Here is a 22,899-nt window from a genome sequence, read left to right on the forward strand (position 1 = left end):
TGCTGAATAGGATCAGAGATCTTTTGAAATCTGGCCCCAGTTGGGGTGCTGCGCTCTTTTGAAAAGCTAGCCCTAAATCTGTATATGCCTCAATTTCTCTATTAGCATTATCAGCACTGTTCTGCTTCATCAAGAGGATGAGAAACAGCTGGCATACACAGCAATTCAAATTTGAAAGGGGATATATAAATGTAGAGTTGCTCTGATAGTTGTAGAAATGTCATATGTACTTAAAAAAGCAAACAAAAAAAGAGCTCCTCATTTTTCCTAAACCTTAACACAATTGTGGTTTTCTATGAAATCTGAAGTGAGGTAATGTTGACAATATTATTCTGCCTGCTATAGGCAATGTTTGGGAATTGTCTATATGTATAAAAATGTGAACAAAAATATTTCTCCCCCTTCCTTTTATGATTATGAATATATATTTAATGGCTTTCCAGACGATGAAATAAGACATGGAATTTTGTACTCGCATGTGATATCACCCCATGCAAAGCAAAGCAAAGCAAAACCAATTTTTATATCATACAAGGAGAACGCAAAGTGACAACACACACATGCTTGTGCAGATGCATTCGGCTAACTCTGTGAATAAGAATTATAGGGAGTGATGTGCTCAAGCACTGAAATTAAGGTAAGCTTTTTCAAACAGCTCCGTTTATAAGGAGGACTGTGGCACAACTGGAGTTAAGTAGTTTATTAGGGATTTGCCTTTCCTTCCTTAGGAACAGAAATCACAGTATGACTAATTTCAAGGGTTTTAAAAATAAAAATATTCATCTTGGCTTAAAAGCTAGCAAATAACCAGAAAATATGTTTCTTAAGGGAGCTCGATATTTTAAAACAACACCTAAGTTCCCAGTGGTGTGGAGATTCTTATTTTGCTCGCAATCTCAGATAGATGGAGAGGCTTACATGTTCTCTAAATTGTAAGCTCTCTATGAAGGGTGTTCTTTAATTACAGACAGCTAATGAAAACAGTTTTTACTGATCTCTCTAATGTCCTGGGAAAGTCTTTACTATGGATTCATTGTATTCTACTTTATATCCCTGATTGAAATGGGAGACCACAAGAGCATAGGGATTTGGTGGAAACTCGATTTCCTTCCTCTGGCTTCAAAGAGAACAGTTGCAGAAATTAAGCTGCGTTGATATTGTGGTCAAACTTTGGTCAGACTGTGGTTATGCTGCATATTATATATATACATAAAATCACTGCACTTTGGTTTTTTAAAATTACTGAGTCTACCTTCAGTATCTAAATCTCACTCTGTTGACCACAGGTATCCAATATAACTATTACATGAAAATAAGAATCATTATTAAATCCATATACTTCAAAATTTCACTTCCAGGGCTCTGACTATTATTTACTCTAAATTTTTAGACAGTCATTTTGGAAAATACTAATAAATATATAACTGCAAACATATGAGATGGGAAACATAGATTTACTCTTTTCATTTAAAAAAAATGTTTGTGTGTTTTCTTTCACTTCAGACAAAATATTTTCTTTGAGTCATAACTTTTGACTTGTAATATAGAGTGATGTAACTCTTGGTAAAACAAATGTTATAAAAGTCCATTCATTTACGCTGCTTTATTCCCTCATGTTTACGTACTAATAAGGACACGGCTCCCTGTCTGGTTTTTTTTGTTGTTGTTGTTTCTTTGGTTTTTTAAGGTCTCTGTTACATTCATCATCAGTTGGCTAATCTGTTTCCTAAGCTCTTCATACAGCTGTATTTATTATCCCTGCAACAGACTCGACAAGGTCTAAAAGAAGCAGTCATTCAACTGGAGATATATGGTAGAAGTTCAAATGATCTGAAAACCAATGAGCTACATGAATAGAAGAAACAAAGGCTAACCTCTATTGAACTTAGCAGGACTTTAAGTATGTCCTTACATTCTCTGCTCAGCTGAGGAGACTAAGGTCTGATGGCTATACTGAAACTATTAAATTCAACCACAAGATCCAACTCCTCAACTGCTTTCATTTGCAAAATGGAGCACTACAATATTAAGCTTTATCGAGGCTCTGTCCAAAACACTTTTCATAGCAAAGACACTTTTCTTCTATTGAGAAAAAGACAAATAAAAAGACAAACAAAAGTTCTATCAGCTATTGCAATCTACAGATAGCAACAGCCTTTTTTCATTTTACGTATCAAAAACTACAGCAGTGATTACTTTTTGTCTGTTTCTGATTACTAAAAGCAAAAAGCAGAACAAGCACTTTTGGCACACCGGATTTATTGCACATCTGTAATTGGCTAACCCCATCATGTGCGTTATTTGAAAAAGTTATGTAGACAGAACATATAATTTAAGATATCCATGCTTCTAAAAAAGACCACCTGGAGCTAACCCATGCAACATAAAACATGAATGTAAAAATCATATGGAAACATTTTATTAAGGGTTTTGGAAAAGTGGACTGTTGTGGCACTGATTTTACATAGCAATTTCTACTGGATGACAATCCATATCATTATATAATGACAAGAAATTAACTTGGTTTTAATTTGAAAGTTTTCCCTGACTTATTTTACCATCATCGCCAAGGTTGGAACCAATGCAACTGTTCATACTGTTCTCCTCCTGACATATTCACCTCTCCAAGTCTGAAGCCCATGCTCCTGCCAAAACCCACTCAGCCAATACTGTCAGTGTTCTCAGCCATGAATTATAATGACAACACCCACCATCTTTTAGCTGGAATGAGTAAGGTATGTCCTCAACTCAGGAGTGAATTTTGGATGACACAGTGAGATTACTGTGCACAGAAAGACATGCACATTGAAGGAAGAACGAACGAAGTGAAAAGTTTAAAACTTTTTTGGGTTTCTTTTAAATATTAATATTCCTCACCAGGTTGTTTTCATTACCAAGACCACATTGAGAATGCAAACACGTAGAGAAAAATGCAGCAATACAAAAAGGAGAGAGTCAACAGTGGAAGCTGAGTGCAAGAGGAAGACATTATGCATATTTGGTGTTCCAGCTAAGGACTCGAAAAAAAAAAAAAGAATGGCTAAGAAAAATAAACTGTATTAAAAGAACATAATGAAAATGCAAAAATGACCAAGTCAGTGTAACAGCACAAGAAGAGACAAAGGAAGATGAATTGCAGTGTAATAGAATGGAAATACAGTAGTGGCTGGGAGTGAGAGAAAAGATATTAAAGTCACTTTTTCTATTTCCTTGCTCTTAAAAACATGTATTGTTTGGTTGTTTTCTTATTTAATTGTTAAGTTGTAAGGTGGAGTTCTAGCAATAAACAACTCTTCCAGGGACTGACATCTGATTGACAACATTTTAGAAAGAGTATTAATTTGTTACCAGCAGTAAATGTTTTGTGTCTCCACAGAAGTGATGGATAGAACTTTTTATGATACAAATAAAGCGCCATGAGAAACTAAATCATTCTATCATTTCTGCTAGCAGGATTGGAAGGATCAGGTTGGTTCTTTTTATGCTTTTGTTCATGCAAAAAAAGGACAGCTGAACTTGAAATGCTTTTCCATTGTTCCTGTTCTGCATCACAAGAAAACCAAAAGCTTTCAAAGTCTTGTAACAGAAGTAACTACAAAGCAACAACCAGTAGCCTGGAGTTTAGGACAACGAAGATAAAAATGAGTATTATAATAATAATAGCAGTGGTAAGAGTAAGAGTAATAATAAGTAATAATAACATAGTTTTCCCTTTCATTATACTGAAATAAATAAATTTTAGGAGATTTGATTTACTAAGCTGCACAGATTATTGTCTATGATCCAAACATCATTGTAATTTGCAAATTTTAAATCAGCGCTTATGCCATGTTTACTCCCAGTTCACAGATGATCATGTCCAGAGTGGTTTCTGCAGAAAACCACAGAAACTCCTTTCTTAATAGTACCTTTCACTTCGATCTGCTCTCCAAGATCAATCAGTTATACAGTTAATGTGTTTAGCCTGGTTCTGCCAATACAATGTTCTTTCAGTATTTTAAAACCATAATTCTTAGACACTAGTAAGTCAAATACCTCACAGTACTTCAGTACACAATGCCTATCCTACTTAATTGGACTTGCATTTTCAGAGAATTCAGCTGGGTTTGTTTTATAAGAATTACTTTCCATTTAACCATGTTTGTTGAAAAAATATACAATCTTACTTTTACCCCTGTAGTGTAGGAATTATCCCAATATTTTGCCTACAGCTGCTCTGAGGCTGGGACATCTAGTGCTAAGACAGCTCAGTACTACAAACTTCACAACACCAGCACTGCAAAAAATGGATGATGCTGAAAATTGTATCAGGCTGATATCAGAGGTAACCTGATTCCCTGTCTGAAGAACACATAAAAGACAATTTATTCAACAGTTCTGAAATATCTGAGAAACACTGCAAGCTGGGACTCAGGATAATGATGCCCAAGAGTTTCAGAGTCCCTTGCTTGTACCATGGCAGGTAACCTATTGAAGAAGCAACACAGAACTGTGACAACCACAGCGAGGCAATGCCAGTGGATATTACTGAGATGTCAGGGGTTTCCCTGCTCCGTTGGGAAGATCTGCTTTTTTTGGCACATCTAAGAATTATACCCTTTTGTTTTTCAAGAACTTTTAAAGTTTGATTTAGATGCTAAAGAAAGATTTCTTGTTTCCCCAGCAGAAAAGATAGAGATAGCATTCATCATGTATGGGTATGATTCAAACACAGAGCAGGCAGTTCATGGAGCCTCACACTTGGGACTCCAGCATTTGGATTCCAGCAGCAGAATGCTTTTGCGTGAGGAGCTTGAGGGAGAAACAAGGAGGAATGAACAGAACAACAAAACCCACAACAAGCTATAATAATCCTGTTTTGTTCAAGAAGGTATGATATGAGCTCCAACAGTGGAATTCTCCTCCCAAGTTTTTGTATTGTCGATGACTATAACTGCATACGCCCAATGAACGCTGCTGTTAACAGCAACCTGAACTATAAAGACCTGTAGAATAGATTCTGTACAGGCAAGCATTTAAAGGATCCTTTATCAAGCTCTCCTGCCTTTGCTGCATCAGTAGAAGTTTTACTGTACCTTAGTGCTAATGAGTCTATGTCATTGCCAGGACTCTTCCTATTTCTAATACACATAAAACCAATTTTTCTTTCATTTTTCTAATCCTGCTAGACTTTTCCTTAACATCTCTGCTTGTCTTTGTCAATTTTCTGCACCTCAGATATTCCAGTTTATCTTAATTACTATATATTTCCCCTTTATTCCCAAAGTTTTACATAAATACAGATACATATTTTTTCAAATTATTGATTTCACTTTTATTCTGAAAAAGGATACAGTTTTATAATTTTCAGGTGCATAGGAAACCATCATTTCATAAATTTTTCTTTAAGAGTTCTAGTCAACTTCTATTCTAATTTTTCCACCAAAATTTTTCCTCACAATCAACTTCACATATAAGCTTCCCCATTAGGCAATTAGTCACTTAAAAGCAGTGAGTATATTGGTTGGCACCCTCCTCCATTTGCAGAGATTGAAAGCAATCAGGTCATGATCACTTGTCACTAGGCAACCACCAACTCCGAGTCCAGTATTCAATTCATCTTATCTATCACAATGAGATTCAAAACAGAGCTACCTCATTTTGGGTGCCATATCTTTCATACTAGAAAACCATCAATAATTCTCACAAAGAACTTTAATGTTTTACCACTGACTGTCTGAAATTTCCAGCACTCATTTCCTACATTCCAACAACACCTAATAGTCTTTTTCTTTAACCTGTGTAACAGGTCAATGACTAAGCAACCTACTCCTAGAACTGCACTGCCCCTATGGCCACATAAACAGGTTTACAATGGATAGACATCATGTTTATAATCAGTGTTTGATACTGGTACACAGTCAGAGCACTTTATAGTGGCCTACACATTAACAGGAATCAGATTCTCCTAAGAAAGATGCCTGCAAGGTAGGGAGACATAGATTACAGGGCTATCAAGAATTCTCCAGCACGAGAACAGGAGTTCTACGCAAAGTGGGACGGCCAGATTTGGAGACCCTTCTCATAACAAACAACACTGCCAATTCATCTGCGTTATGCTTTTTTCATCTGATTGATCTTTTCATGTCTAACAGGGAAAAGCAATGTCTTAGGCCACAAACACTGAGGAATAAAGTAATTCTTATTTCTTTGCCCGTATAGACGGTTTCCCTGAGACAAAATTGCATGGTGATTCAGAAGAGAAGGCTGGTCTTAGTGGAAGGCTTGTGTGGTTTGACAGGGAAAGGCTTGTACAGTCTTTCATCTCCTGCTCAGAAGTCAACACTCAGTTTAAAATATAAAAGGCTAACAACAGGTAATGTTATTTAAAAGATTTCCACAATGAGATCATTCAGAAGAGAACCATTTATTTATCTCTTAAAAATGCATACATATCCAGCATAAAAATTATTAAAAAAAGATATTTAAATTAATCAAAGTAATCCCACTTGACATTTGGGATAACAATTACCCTACTTTCCAATTATCGTTATTGCTTATTTTCTTTCCCAGAGAATTCAAAGCATTGGACTTATTTCCTCAATGCCGAGTTCTGTAGTACGATAAGACATCAAGTTCATTTTCAACCTATACTTAGTTACATGCTGTCTTTATGCTGAGAATGGATCATTTGAAAAACATGCTAGTTTGAAGGAAACAGGTGTAATTTTGTTTTAAAGCGTAAGTTTTCTTCTTGTGATTATAAAAAGATTTTTTAACTTATTTTATTGCCAATGCAGAATTGAAGTAACATTGAATGTTTTATTGCAAGCAACACGTCAGAGTCATATTTAGTTACATTCGACAAGAACAATTTGGACAAGAAAAATTTCAGTCCACCACAAACACTTTTGACAGCATCTGATTTCTTTTCATACTTATATATATTAACTGAAGAACACAGATGTGTGAAACTACGTAATTTCAGAACACGTAACGCTAAAAGTAGAGATGGCTAAACTAAAAGTGACATTGTTCACACAACCTACCAGTCAGTCAGTACTATTTACCGAAGTCCTTTTCACTCCTCAGCTAGAATCTCTCATTCACCTCTTCTCACACAGCAGAAAATAAGTGAGATTATTTTACTTATGTAACATAAAATGTAAAGATTTGGCTTAAAAAAATAAAGCTCATGATAAACCCACTTATAATTTGAGATTGTGGATAATCCCACAATTACTTTTTTTCATTCAAAGAGAAAACATGCCCAAAGTTGTCTTACATCCTCTAGTTACCATATGTCATGTCATTCAGCAGGACATTATACTCATGGCCTTGCACAAACACTTGTATCTCCAAAGACAGAAATGAACACCTCACTTCAAATAAAAAAGAATGAAAATCTAATAGCTATTTTGATGTCATCATGGCAAATTTCCAGGACAAGGCTTTGCAAAATTAGCCACAGACTATTGGGTTTAATCAGTGCTTTAAAAGAAACAGAAATGGCAAATGCTGGGAACTCTGTTCAAGACAAAGACTCATGAGCCTTCTTTTTACAGTGATGGTGGTCCCAGGTTAGTACCAGTGTCCCAAAGATTGCCCAGAAAGGAAATATGTGGCATGACTTTACATCAGCCAAACACATTCAACACACCAGAGAACATCACAGTGCCTCACACTCCTCCTCTCTCTTCCTCTCTTCACTTGAAAAATGGAAGAAAATATGGCTGGGTGAAAACACCTATGACATAGCGGAAAAGAACATAAAAAGCTACATGATCTTTGAACACTTTCAGCAACAGTTTGTGCTAAAAATATAAAGAAATTTGGAGTCAAATCATTTGAAGACAATGATATTCCAAAATATGAAGGTGCTTAAGAGAGTTTGATGTTGGAAAAGGACTACAGGGCCTGGTATCAGTCAGGCAATCAGAAGGCATTAGAGGACTTCAAGTGCCATGCCATGTAAAGCACCGCTTACTGGCTGAACACACAGTGTATACCATAAAAATACTGCCATTCCCAGATCAGAACTTTCAGAAAACTCACCTTTGAGTGCCAAAAACTGATTAGCACCTCATTTACTGTTCTCCTTACCCCTTAAACACTGGGAGTCAAAAAAAGACTTTTGGAGGGTTGGAAACAGAGGGAGCTAGCATTGTTATTCACAACATATTGTATGTAGTATGCAAAGATTAATAATTTTATTCCTACTGATTCTAAATAACATTTTGATTATTTTCTGCCATATGAGAATCATGTCCTGGTCTCTAAGAACTGTAATCTCTAAACTCATCTGCTGCAAGTTGTGTGTGTATTTGTTTACAAGGACTAATACTTCCTATGCACAGAAAGCCTTAGACAATGTACCAAAAAAACCTGACTGAAGTCTGCTGTATTAGAAGATGGAAAATGTATCCATTTTTAGCAAATGTCAAATCATTGGCTATTGCTTTTAAGATTAATAAAAGATATAATGGTTTCTAGATAGCCTCTAAATAAAGATTACTATGAATGGAGAAATGATTTACCAATAGTCACCACAATGAGATTTCTTTAAAGGTTACAATCATCAGTTATTTAGCTGAAACACTGCTGAAAATGCCTGGTCATTTCTTGAATAATGCATAATGTTCATTGTAGATTTGATCTGTATTATAACACTACAGATATTTCTAAAATAATGGAGAAAACTATCTCTTACTTTCCAATTGCTCAAGATATTTCCATGAAGTAATTGACTCTGAAAATATTACATGAAGTTACCTGAGTGTTCATTTGCAAGCACAACTTGTAGTGATCGCTACACAATAGGCATAAGAAAACAAACCCATCAGCCTTTATAGACTTTTAAGAAAAGCTGTGATAAATACAGGGCAGAGTAAAGGACCTTCCTGACATACTAAATTAAAATGATTAAATTGCTGTACAGTACTGGGGAACAAATTTAAAACTAAGCTTTGAAATTTAATTATTAACACAAGCAGACCATCACATTTGGGGAAGGGAGGAAAAAAAAAAAAAAAAAAAGTTGCCTACGCAATGTAAGTACCTCTCACATAATTTTCCAAATACCTTTAAGTCTATTCAGAAGATTGCTTGGGCATGCACAAAATATAACATCTAGTGTTTTATTGTAGGATTATCAACCATACTTCACACGAAGCTGCAAGCTATTTATGTGAGCTTGTCTATCCATATGAACTTCTTCAAGGGCAGCAAAAAGCGACCTTAATAAATGAAAATGAATTTCTTTTGGTGTAATTTCATGAATGTTTGATCAGAATGTGTTAACAGGTTTCTACATAAGGAGAACTCGCAAAGTAATAAAATATACCTATACTATACAGTTAAATCAGCTTATGGGGAATTCTTATACAATGAAACACTGTTTCATTATTTTGATATACTGACACATAAATAATACAAACCTAGTTAGTATAAAGCTAAGTACTCAAACAGGAAAAAAAAAGCAAAAATCCTTCCCTAGCCCTCCCCCACCCATTATGCCTAGAGGAATGGGAACCATATCACCAGATGGGTGGAGGAGCAGGATTATTATATCAGATAGGGTGAAAAGACATTAAATGTTTACCTATCTTTTTTATAGGGAGAAATGTGTTAATTTAGGTCAGACTATATATATGCTGTTGTCCAAGAATAAGGCTTCATTCTCCCTTAAAATTCTTTTCTGTATTAGAACCTTTACGCAAAAAGGAAGTTTCAGTATTCAGACATATATTCTTATCCCACAAGAAGATAATAAAAAACAGATCCCAAATACTCTGAAAACATACACAGAGATCTGCAGAGATCAGACTTTCTGTAATACAGGACATCTTGTAGAAGCACTGTATGTCTGTTAGCTACAGGAATTTTGTGAGGAATTATTTATTTTAACAGACAGCTCATAGATTGTACAGCAGAGTCCACTTTACATCTGCCTTGAAACACAGTTTAATTGCCTGAGAATAAACTTTCATCTTGAAAAAATGTGGAAGATTTGCATATTATATCAGAAGCCTGATGAACCATGTTATACTCATGCTCTGGATGATGTAATTACCACCTTTTTTTTAAATCCATGAAAATTATATATGATGTGGCAGATAATACAAATGAAATATATGAAATGACGCAAATATGTCCAGCTACTAAATCATCAGCCTGAAAGTCCTTTGGTTTTTGCCCTCCATGTCCATCTCCATCCACTGAAAATTATAACTTTCCTTAACTAATATTACTTCCTTTAAATGGAAGAGCAGATAAAAGCCCTTTGCACCATCAATACCAGTAACCCTTCCCGGGCAGTTGTGGACTGATAAATAAGATTCTACCTCCCCCTCCTTGCTCCACCCTTAAAGGTGGCTTTCTCTTTTGCCTCATGCTATATAAAGCCTATTGGTTTAGTGTAGATTAAGAGTTTAAGTTTCATAATGTGCGGAAAAAAACTGAAGTGCTCAAATCTCATATGCCTCCTTCCAAAATATGTTTCCTCCAAAACGTGAGATCAGTAGCTAAAATAAAATAGGGTAGTTTCCTAGGCTGTCAAAGCCGGGACAATCACAATTCCCAGCTTTTGATAACTTTGAGTTCTGTTAATGCAATTTGCTCCCTAATTTAAAATACCTATCAAACAGCAAGGTCATACTCATCTACATAAGTAGCATGAGTAAAAATAAAATAAAATAAAATAAAATAAAAAATATATATAAAAATGTCCAATTTACACAAGTCATTGGAAACTCTATTTAGGACCAACACACACAGAGCCTCTAAAATAACTGTCCAATTCCTCTATTACATGACTTTTGTGGCAACTCATGTCTAAAACATTGATTTTGCTGCCCAACTGCTTGTTCGAACATGAAAAGAGGGTGTTTAATATTGAAAACAGTCTATTTTGGCTGAAATGTTGATAGATGCCTACCGGCTCAGAAGTCACAATAATTTCTATACACATTACAAGATGATAAATAAAATCCTAGTCTCTAACCTGAAGATTTAAAAATTTGAATGTGATACTCTCGAACTTCAGGAACACATGATCCTGCCTTTAAGGTTTAGCCAGAGAATTAAGAGATTGAGTCCTCAAATCAAGGAGTAATGCCATGCTCCTCTCAAACGCATCCATATATAAAATACTAAAACAAAGCAACACAGTCATTGCTAAATAACTTTAAACAATTCAGCCTACGTCACCCAGAAGACCTACAGCTGTAATAGTTATATCAATAGGCTTGCTGTTAAATAAAAAATAAATAAAATAAGAGGTTTATTTCACCTTCACATGGTGTCTTTCTCATGCAGACCTCAGATTTCCACATTTGTATCCCTTTAAAGGATTTGATATGCAGGGAAAGAAGAAAGGATGATGGTAAACATTTCAATTTAGAGGTTACTAAAGGCTGCCGTATTCGATACTATACAACGTATTTACTCCATACCTTTTACTGATGTATTAGGTGGAGGTCCTTCCATTCTCAAGTTCCATGGAGGATCACCTTGATTAGCAAAGTCCCTCATTTTCAGATAGCTAATTGTAAGTCGGATGATGGATGCCTTGTCAAGCTGGCTGGTAATGGCCGCAGGCAGTGGCAACAACTTTGCCAACTCATAGAATTCAAAATTCTCCTTTCCCCGGCGAGAGCGAGCAGCATCTCGGGACTTTTCCTTCCTCAAAGCTTGTAAACTGAAAGAAAATAAACAAAACATATATTCATCAATATTACCGTTCTGTCACATTTAACCGATTTGCTTTTTCACTGCTGGTCTTCTATACAAATTACCACATTTTCAAAATGCGGTTGTGTATGGATGTATAGACTTCAGGATATATTTAACAGTACTCCAGTCTTTGAATGATTACAGCTAATAATAATATTTGAGTTTCAGTGATAGCCAACACATTAAGTAACTACTCCTAACTCATTTCAGCCACTTTCTTCTTAGCCTGCCCTTCCTCTCTCTGCTGCCAGTCGCAAGAAAGGATTCCCAAGAATGCTGTGTACATGTGGGGTTTATCTGCATGGATGCCATTGTTTCTCCTGACCCATTGTAACCCAATTTTGTCTAAATTTGTGCCAAATTCTGACTCTTGGGAAAAGGAGGTTAAAAGCAGATGACTGAAGCGTGTGCCACCTCTGACAGGGGTTGCAGCGCAGCCAAGACAACCAAACAGGTTGTACAGTAGCTTCTGAGAGGCAAAAGTTTAAGTCTGGCGTAGTAATGCAAACCTTCCTGGATTTCATGAAGCTGCTCTTTATGAGTTGTTCAGCTGTCCTTGCTGTGGGAACAGCAACCTTTGTCAGAGGGGTGAGCAAGCAGTTAATAGTTATGTGCTTCACATTGTGGATTGTAATTCACTACTACATATGTGTCAGACTGACAACTTTTTGGTCAGAAAGGACCTTCTGCTTTACTCTGAGCAGGTGGAAATGCAAACACATTCATTTACTCCTGCTGCATCAATGTATCACTTGCTACCAACCCTATGCAACACCTAAAGGTAATTCAGATTTTACTCCTCGGCTATTTGTTTAATTGGTGTATAACTGCTGAATGCACATTGTGATGACAGCAGGTAACCGCTGGGGTCTTCTCCTGATCTTTCCCCAAAACTCAAAGGAAATTCAAGTTTCAGTTGGTTTCAATATATAACAACACAGCTTTGCAAGAGAAAAGAGATTAACTTTTTTTGTTGCATGGTTTGGGGCAGACAAAGAAATGTACAGTACGCTTTCCAAAGGATGAGGAGTCAATGTGTAGATAACACAAAGAACCAATATTGCCTTTTTTTTTTAAATGAGAGGTTTTTAGCTTTTTTTTTTTTTTTTTTTTTTTTTGAGACAAAGCAGAGTGTTCAACTGAGGATATGATAAGCTTGACCATACCTCTGCCTTGGTGGATATAGGTGGGGCTGATGCTGGGGTTGGTGTCTGCCAATCACTGCGCAAGGTGAGTAAAAACTCTTCTTGTCCCTCACAAAGACTCTATCTTTCCTTTGCTTCATTTGTTTACTTATTAATTTGACAAAGTTACAGCCACAATTCCATTAACTAGTCATTGGTTTACAACAGAGCTAGAATTCTACCAGTATATAATAGAACAGCAAATGCTTCTCTCAAGCTTCTACAACCTTTCCTGAAACCCTGGATTTTATCAACAACAACAAAAAAATCATAATAGCCAGATCTACAAAAGCATGCTGGCATATGTAGTAGATCAGTAGAATCTAGGCATGCAGATCTAATAACATTATTCTGGACCTCTATTTACCTATCTTTCTAATTTGGAAATAATTTAAACTACAGAGGTTCTCTTATTTTAATATTCTTAACCACCTGCATTTTCGTGGCTGTCTCTGCCCAAGGTACACCTCAGACTTGAAAGGGCAGATCAGCTGGGCCCTTAAAACACAAATGAAATCCCTCCATCACACTTCCCTGAGAAAGCTTAACAAATTATATTCCCCACACAATTCTATACTAATAGCAATTATATTTAAAAAGACAGCCTGGCTAAGAAATAGGAATGTTGAGATAAAGATACAGGAGGAAACGGCACGTCCTTACCCACAGGTAAAGATACACCATCCTATTGAATCCCACACTAAAGTACATACTTGTCTTTATGAACTCCATATAGACCACTAGCAGCTAGATTTGCAAGTTATATTCTAGGAGAAAAGTACCTGAAAAATAAGATTTCACAATGCTCGTTGCAGATGCATCTCTGTCCAATTTCAAATTTTAAATATCTGCCATCATAGATGTGTAAAACATCTCAAAAGGTGCATTAAATGCAGCTGATAGAAATATTTTATATATATACAGAAACCTGGAAGCTACAGCCCTGTGAGGTGTGAACAGTCCAATTAATTTCAGTGAAGTAAGATACCCTATACAAGTTAAATACCTACAACAGTAACATAAGCGAGAGGCAGGCAAGTGTCTCTGCCCAATTGCTTGAAAGTGAAAGCTCACTTTCATGGCACAAGGGATGGCCTTTACTACTTGTCATCACACTTTTTTACTCCAGAAGCCAAGTCTGAAGGCCTCAAGTCCCCAAATCAAGTTTGACAGATCCAGAAGAGCCGAGATTCTAGATGTATTCTGAAAGTCTGCACCAACAGGTTCACACTGTCTTTCCAAAGCACTTAATCATACCCCTATGTAAGAAGGGGGCTTAACGGAGATCCCTAGTAAAACAAATCAGAAACATTATAGATCCCAGCAACTTTTGAATGGTGACAGAATAGTCCTTAGCAACACCGAAGACTGAATTCACAGTTTACAAGTCCTGTATATGGTTCAGGAGATTGTGAAAATGAATAATATATTGCAATGTCAACTTATATAATGCATTACTGGATGACTAACAGTTTGCAATGGAAGCCAGCTGAACTGAAAAGTGAGGCTACCCATGTAAATAAACAGCATCCTTTGAGAGCTACATATGCGTATTCAAATTTTTACAATAAAAAAATCCCAAAGTACAAGGGATGGTGAGCTGATATAATAGACGTACAAAAGAAACTCCTGAGAAACAGCGTTATCAATAACACGTTTTTCCTTCCAGCCCTTTGGTGTATTGTCATTTGTGGAAGCTTCACCAAGCAACTCTAGTCAAGGAGTTTGTAACTTGTAGCACTCTCACCTTGGTATCAGTGCATTAAGTTAAATTTAGAAACAGCGTCTGTTGAAACGCGCACACAAGTCCTAATTTCTACTCTACACAGTTCCACTAGGGAAATACACTTGTAGAGTTGGACAGTGCAGTTATACTGATACAATGGGTCCTTAATTTGGGAGCAGTGATTTTCTCAGCAGGATGCAGGAATTCATTAGATATGACCTAAACATCACTGTTAATCCTCTCTGGCACTTGTGATTCTGATAGGTAACATCAGCTTCATCATCAGATGCTCTTAACGCAGCAAAGTGCTTGCACTGATAATCTTAAGAGGATGCTAGAAAAGAGGGGTGTGAAGCTCACAACAGAAAGCATTGGTGCTGACATAGGAGCAAAACTCATCTTGGGTCCCGTCATATGACATCGGGATTAGAGGTGGTTCTTGGTAACATAAATGAACTCGCTAGAGTATCAGGCTGCAAAAACTTAGAAACACCCACAGGCTCTCCTGCTAATGAGAAGAATAAAAGTGTGCAAAACTATACCCATGTTTAATAAGTGGCTTTCAAAAACATTCAGAAAGCACCAAGGAAGCAAGCTTCGCACACGTAAGAGCTCTTAGATGATAGAGAAGGTCTCCCAACAGACAAGCAAATCTACAGATGCTATCTGCCGTACTGACAAGAAAATAACAGTGGGAAATATACCCAAGGGACATAAATACTGCTCCCTCTCTGCCTTCTATGGAGAATGGGAAGGAGCTAAGAAAATTGGATCAGAGTGCATCACTGTACGATGTCAAAGGATGATGTCGTCATACAACGGCAAAACTTCATCTGTTCCCTTAAGAACATACTTCTCAAAGAATTTCCATATACAGAGTCCACTAAAGAAGACAAAGAGGTTTCCAGCTGCTAGCTCCTGATAATTCTGAGATGCAGTACCATAAAAGCAGGATATTTAATGGCTAGAAAACTAATGCTATTTTAGATAGTAGGTTTCTAAAATATATATTATTTTTCCTTTTAGGGCCTTTCCAGATGGACTGATATAAAGGGGGTCTGGCTTTTACAGATGAAAGGGTACAATAAATACTACCATATAATTTTAAAATGGTGTACACAACATTTCTAAAATAAATTTTCTATTGAAGACACAGCAGATGCAGAAGACATGATAATATGCTGTTGCATAAAAGTTTTATTGGTACTCATAACTCACTTGTGATTTCATTGTGCTTGTGGTCATTCCAAGCTTAACCTGCTTCATAGTTTATTCCACATCATTTTATATATTTTATATTCATAAGCATATACATGCATCCATATCTGTGTGCACACCCACAACCTCCACATGTCTGACAGATCATCATCTGTCACTTTAAAGATGGGACAATCACAGCCCCTAATTTTTGCAGCATATAATGGCAATCAAACATGTTACAGCATATCAACAGATGCACTGACCTACATTAGCAAGGATTTTTTAGCATATCAATACCTCGCTTCTGTGTCTCAGTTTAGGCGGTAAAAATCAGTGAAATAATTTAATTCCGTGAGTTTGCATTTTGAATGAAAATAGGGGAATGGTTGTGGTTACAAATAAATATTTCTATTTGCAATTTCAAAATATAGCTTCGAAGCAGATATACAGCAGACTTGCCCAGTTTTAGAAAGGCAGCTCACATCTACATTTCACCTACGCTGTTCCCTTAAACCTGATGCAGGCAGGACCCCCCAAGCGGGGTTTCTCAGAGATGTCGGTCTCCCCCCCGCTCAGCCCCACATAACAGCACCAGTGGGGGTTTATGGTGCCACCACTGTACTCATCATAAATAGAGATTGGACTGGGGGCAATGGCCATAAAACAAGGTTTGAGGGACAGACGGGCTGCTAAGCTCCAGATATAATCACTCCAGCCAACGGACAGCTTGTCTGCGGTGTGCGGATGTAGTTTCTGCTCATTTTCATTAACTACAAGCAGAGAAGTATGGCAAACTCTCACAGAGGATGCGCAGTATTTTTGATAATTCTACTGAAACCTTCCCTGTTTTCAGGAGAAACTACAAATGCAGCAGTATACCAGAGTTTTAGCACCACTTTTTCTTGTGGTACTAAACAATATCATACTTGTTAATTCAGCTGTTACCGATGACTAGTGAATTTCTTAAGCCTCTAAGAACAATATGAATTAGTAGCAGCAAAACCAGACACACTACAACAATAATACTTAACAATATCTGAGTGTTTATAACAAGCTTTATAGAGAATGAAGCAATATGCATGAGCGTGTGTGTATTTTTATATTAGTCTAGACTTTTAAATTCAAGGATCAAAAGGTCCACTACAAACATTATCCAACTCTCCAAAGGCTGTAGTCAGACGGATGTTATATCCATTTCACAGAAAAGAAATCAGATCTATGGAAAGGATGTGCAACATTAGATCACACAATGAGTCTGTGACAAAAAAAAAAAATGGAGTGGCGCTAAGTGATCCAACCCCATATTACATCAAACCTCTGAAAGAGACTTCCAGTTATGTATGTCCTTCTGTGTACATTGTTTTCCAATATAAAGAATAAAATAATGCTTACTTGCTATTGAGTTTAGTTGTAGTATTACATAAGGAAATACATTTATGCTGCTCCTGAGTCCACAGGTGTGCAGGTTTTTAATTCTATATGAGAAACCCTAGAAATATCATCTTATATTGTTCTTACCTTGCTCTGTGTTAATGATGACATACTGTTGTCATACTTTGGACATTTTTATATTTAGATCAACTTTAGATCCCTCCACCTTTTTTAATAATGTATTTACATCATGCCTGTATTTATATCAATGCAACGTAGTGGATAAGTATGACAATTTAACTAATATGAATGTTTGTACGTTCTGCTCTATTACAGGAATAATCTACTACCTGTTCCCTCACTTAGCCACATTCTCGGGGAGAATCTCTTCTGGGGCTTCAAGCTGACCAGTGCAAACAATGAGGCCAGTTAAGCCCATTTATAACAACAGATACATAGAAAAGCTGAGTCTTGACACCTGGGCAATTCACTAAGATAATGTCCAAGTCCACCTATAGGTGGCCACCCATAGGCCATGTTCTGGCCTATAAAAACCTGTTTTCAGTTGACTGATCTCGCAGGGCAATTATACTTAATCAGAAGTTCAAAGAATGGAATAGCATCAATATTGAAATATTATCTGGAATATTTATTTATTTTGCTTCTATGTGATTCTTCTTATGCCTGAGGTTTTTTCAAGTGTCAGTTAAGAGTGACATCTTAAAAACAGTGTGCAATCCAGGTGGATACACATCTGAACAGCAGTACACATTTTCAGACTCCAAAAAAAGATTTAGACTGGAGGAGAGATAGAGGAAGTAAAGCAGAGTAACCGGCACTACATAACTGCACATGTTGCAGTTGAAAAGTCTAGTCGAGCAAGTCAAGGATCACCACTGTCGGCAGCAGGAGCCTAAAGCCTCCTATTGTCAAGGTTTTTTGTTATTGGTCTGTTTTTCTAGATGTTATGCTCTAGAGAGCTCACAAATATGCATGAAACTGGATATTTTTTCAGTATAGTGGCCAAGTGAGTATAAAAGAATGAAGCAAGAGGGCTAATGTTCATGTAGACGTGAATGTAAATTAAAAGAAGAAAAAAATCCTCTCCAACTTCCTAAGACTAACTCAATTAGTCCTCAATAATTGACACTGAAAGTGTGTTAATATGTTTACCTCTAATTTCTACACAGTATTTTGCTATCTTTTGGGATTTCTTTCTTTTGAAACAACTTTTTGACTTGATGTTTTCTCCCTTTCTTTGCTTTTCCTTTTTTTTTCTGCTGTCCTATTCATAGACTTCCTTTTCACACAGATTGTTTTTGAACTGAGAGTACAAGAGCTTCAAGACTAATAAAAAACAGTTACGCTGTTTAAAAGAGAAGAGTACTTTTGTGAGGGTAAAACCTCCAAAAAAGAGGAAAGGAGGAGAATCAAAAGCCGCATTAAATTTTACCCTCTTTCTTTTTTAAGTACATCTGAGAAGTCAGACGGCAGAGTTTTATGGATTTTTCTACTTGTTTGCTTAGGAGATCCGAACATTGCTCAGTCTCACTATTTATCAATTAATCCAGCATGCAGCCTCAAAGGAAAAAGGTCGACCTGTATTAAAAATTCATCCATCAAAAATTCATCAAAGACTTCAGCATTTTAACTCGTGAACCTTTGAACACCTGCATACTTGTCAGATCTGTGGTCATAGTTAACTGGAATCTATAGTTACTACAGTATCTACACTTGCTCTGACATGAGCTGCATGAGGAGACTTTCAGGTGAAAGTGCAGTACATAATCTAGTGAGCCACCCGGCTTCCTCAAACTGTTCTTTTCATCAGACAAGGGATATCTGACATCTGACGAAGTACAAAGTCAGTCAAATCAGACCCTTTCAATGAACAAACACTTTTCAGGGGCGTTCATTTTTTCCACACCATATATATCACCATTCTTATGGGGCAAAAGTTTGCCAAAAATGTAAATGAAACCATTACCTGACATTACCATCAATGGCACACTCCACAAATTGAAGCCATTTAATGCTGTCCAAGAAAAATTAATGTTTTCAGAAGACCTTCTTTAATGTGTGAAGAAAGCTGTATAGTATATGCCGGAAGTTAAAGCTGGAACCTTCAAGTTCAAGGTAAAAACTCTGCTGCTTAACTAATGCACTGCTCATAGCTGTCATCATTAATTTATGTTAGCCTCTGTAAACATCAAGAGTATAATAGGCCAATTTCACAACTAAATATAGATGCACATTTTGCCCTTATATAAATGGCAGATTGCTGCTGTAGATCATCACTGCAGCAACACGTCAGTAAAGATGCACTGTTTGATGGTCTGATGCTCACACAATATATAAAACCAGTTGTAATGGTTGTTTGGAAGCAAAGTGTAACATAGCAGCAAAATTTCATTTGTTCCACAAACTCAGGATATATTAAGCTTGGCTGACAAAGACTGTTTGATGTGCTAAATCAGTTTGACCTTCATTTTTGCTTTATATTTCTCATTTAACACATGAAATGACCATTATTTTTTCACTACATAGGAAAATATCACAGAACTGGTTTCTATTAGAAAGCCTCTTTTCCTTGTAGGTAGCAAAAATACATTTTGCCAAATATGCTTTAACAATTATTGTAAAAATAACGTGCAAGTTATGAACAAAATAATACCTATATTAACCCAAGCTTTTTATTATATCAGTGAGACCTGAGGTTGCTTTTTAGGGGTTGTTGTTTGACAGAAGAGGTTCCTTTTATTTTATTTTCAGTATGTAAACGTGGTTCAAAGACATACATCTTTTTTTTTTTTTTTTTTTTTCAGGAAAAGGTTTGCGTATGCTTGAACTAATCATTAAATTGAACGTTATATCGCCAACAAGCACCTCTGTTGCAACATTTAAATAACAGGATTTACTTCCAAAGCGAATGATTAGAACATAATAATAGGAACCTTGTAGGTTTTTAAGGATTACAAACTCACCATCCTACACAATCTTTTAAAACTAAAGTACACTTTGATACAGCAACAATTAAGTGAGCTGTGATACACCAGTTCAAACCCAAACTCCACAACTGGAACACTAGTATTTTGATCTTTTTTTCTTCCTACGTTGAACTAAGCAATTGCCAGCCTCATGATAATAGAGAAACTGCAGATTTATCAAGCAATTTTGCAGCACCCAATAAACAGCACTTTACCTTGGAGCAACTTGTACATTTCACACCTTAAATTTCTATTTACCAAATCAGCTAATCACTTCACAATTGAACTTCTCAGAACAAAAAATTATCAATTAAAGTGGTTGAAACTCCTGCAAATTATCATTTAGGAATGAAGTAATTGCTTTCATCAGGGCAGAAAAGCCCGCCAGAACAGAAATGTCACTTCAGATTAGTGTTCTCACTCCTGAAGCTATGGATGACACAGCTGATATAAGACTAAATGCCAAGACCAATCAATTGCTTTTGTGGCTCTGTTCTGAGCTGCTGTAAAAGGGGCCATTTTCTAGGATCTACTCTTCATTATAGTAAATGCTATCTCCTTGGTAACATAATTCCATTTCTCATAAATTCCGTCTGAGAGCATTGTCCTAACAATGGATGTTTGTGGAAAAGAATGCTGTTGGTTTAATGCAAAGAAATTAAGTGTGAACGGCTGTCAAAGTACTATAGTTTGCTTGTTCTTAAACATAAATTGAAGTCTTTACATTAAAAACAGAATACTTCGGCGGAAATGAATGTTCTGGACAAGTGTAATATATTGCATTTGGAAGTGGTGTGTTTCTGATTGAGAGTTTAGACTTTTTTTGTATACCTATGTTCTGTCTATAGTGGGCACACTCGTCCCTAGCAGAGATTTGTCAGTTTAAGAGAGAGTAGATAAACACTCCACTTATTTCACAGCAGTGCAGTTAGGAAATGTGAAACTGCGGAAGAAAACATGGTCTCATTATCATATGACATGCTATTTGTTAGCAGACTCATCTGTGTATAAAAGCCTTCTTTGAACTGAGCCCTTACTGGAAATATCTGTATTTCAATTTGTATTGTTCAGCTTCCTAAAATACGAAGAATCTGAGTTATGGTCTCCAATTAAAAGGATATCTGAGAAGCTAATTTGGTGGAACAGCAGCAATTTCCTGCACTGCTCTCCTCATGACTGAAGTTTAGGAACAAATTCAAGATTACAGATTTTCATTCAAAACAGGATGAAAAGTATTCCTCCCTCAATGAGCATAAGCAATTCCAATTAACAATAACAAGAGTTATGTGACAGGAGAATATATTACCGAATATGTAAAGAAGTAATTTATTCAGCATTAAGATGAAAAGTGCAATTTTACTATAGTATTTCTATGGGTAACCAAAGAAATAGCACAGGTACACTGCTGCCAGATTGCGACTATAGCCCTGAATGCTCACAATCTCACAAATATATAGAAAACCGCACCCATTCTGTGATGTAGGGAAAACAAGAGGACAAAAGAGACAGAAAGTCATTGCATGCCACATCTACCCACTTGAAGTAAATGTAGTACTTTAAATTGCAAAGCCAAATAGCTTTAGTCCACGTTCTCCAAATACGCTATCTCATATACCATATTAAATATGCTATATAGCACATTGCAGATTAAATATGAGCTTTATACTTTGGGCTAAGTAGCAGCTACTACATAAATAAATCACTCTGAAATGAACAAACAGAATCCAAATTTCTGATTATACTCCTTTTGTGTGTACTGTCACAGGAACACTGTTCCTGTTAGGAAGGAACACTTCAGATTAGGGGGTTTTGATCTGGTTCTGAATTAATATTTTATAAAATGAGTAAACAGCTGCTGTTTTCCTCACCTATGTCAGAGCTATTGCAGAGATTTTTGCTGGAACATTTCTATCAGCTACAGCTATTATTTTCCGTAACATTATTTTACCAGTGGTAGCTCTGCCATAAACAGCTGTGCAGGTAAAAAAAAAAAAAAAAAAAAAAAAAAAAATATTTTTTTTTTTTTATAAAAGCTGTGTATGTGCTAGGTAGTTTTATCTATACCATGAAGTCTTACCACTGCTGAAAGGCCTAAGAGCACAATGTTGCATTCAGACATCCCATGTTTACTCTCTACAGATGACCTAAATGGGGATTTTGTTAGAGTTGGCTGTGCTCTCTGTAACTATCCGCTCCAATTTAGTTTCCAAAGCCAGGAAAAAAAGGCAAGAATTCCAACCACACTCTTTCACTGCCGCCACGTAAATAATCTCTTGGTGGTGTGTTCTCAATTACTGTAATACCAAGACCCGTTCTGAAGAAAATATCATGCTTTATCTCCCTAGCCACTCTCAAAATTATCATCCTCATCATCTCATAATTCTCTCCTTCCCATCAACAAGTTATGCTTACACTGATGGGTCTATGCTGAACACATGCAAGTTGCAGTTTCAAACCATACCAATGGGACACTTGACAAGACGCTTTGTGAAAAAGTGGTGGAGGGATATAGGATACACTGGCACTGCAATCCAAAGGAGCTGCTGCAGTTTACAGAGACATAATTGAGCTATCTTAAAACTGACAACAATATCACTTCAACAGGACAAACAATGAGCTACATGACCAATGTCAGCCCTGAGCCCTGCACGTTTTTTGCTGCCAGGGATAAAACCTGTACTGATAGAGGTCACTGTGTCATTGATACTCAAGCTACCTA

General features: G+C 36.5%; 1 protein-coding gene across 6 annotated transcripts in view; it reads right to left on the reverse strand.

Annotated features, from left to right (window-relative positions):
- Positions 1–22,899, reverse strand: part of NPAS3 (neuronal PAS domain protein 3) — a gene marked incomplete at both ends in the record, with an annotated part of 624,151 nt that overhangs the window by 423,033 nt on the left and 178,219 nt on the right. For 4 of the 6 annotated variants that reach the window (XM_082317264.1, XM_082317265.1, XM_082317263.1 and 1 more), the window contains one exon: positions 11,433–11,677. In XM_082317264.1, the coding sequence (XP_082173390.1) occupies positions 11,433–11,677 (245 nt within the window). Of the gene's footprint in view, positions 1–11,269; positions 11,321–11,432; positions 11,678–22,899 lie in introns of all 6 variants that reach the window. The other 2 variants (XM_082317262.1, XM_082317261.1) reach the window with 1 other exon arrangement.

This window comes from Platalea leucorodia, assembly GCF_965183815.1.
Source record: "Platalea leucorodia genome assembly, chromosome: 7".
In the NCBI taxonomy this organism is placed as follows: domain Eukaryota; kingdom Metazoa; phylum Chordata; class Aves; order Pelecaniformes; family Threskiornithidae; genus Platalea; species Platalea leucorodia.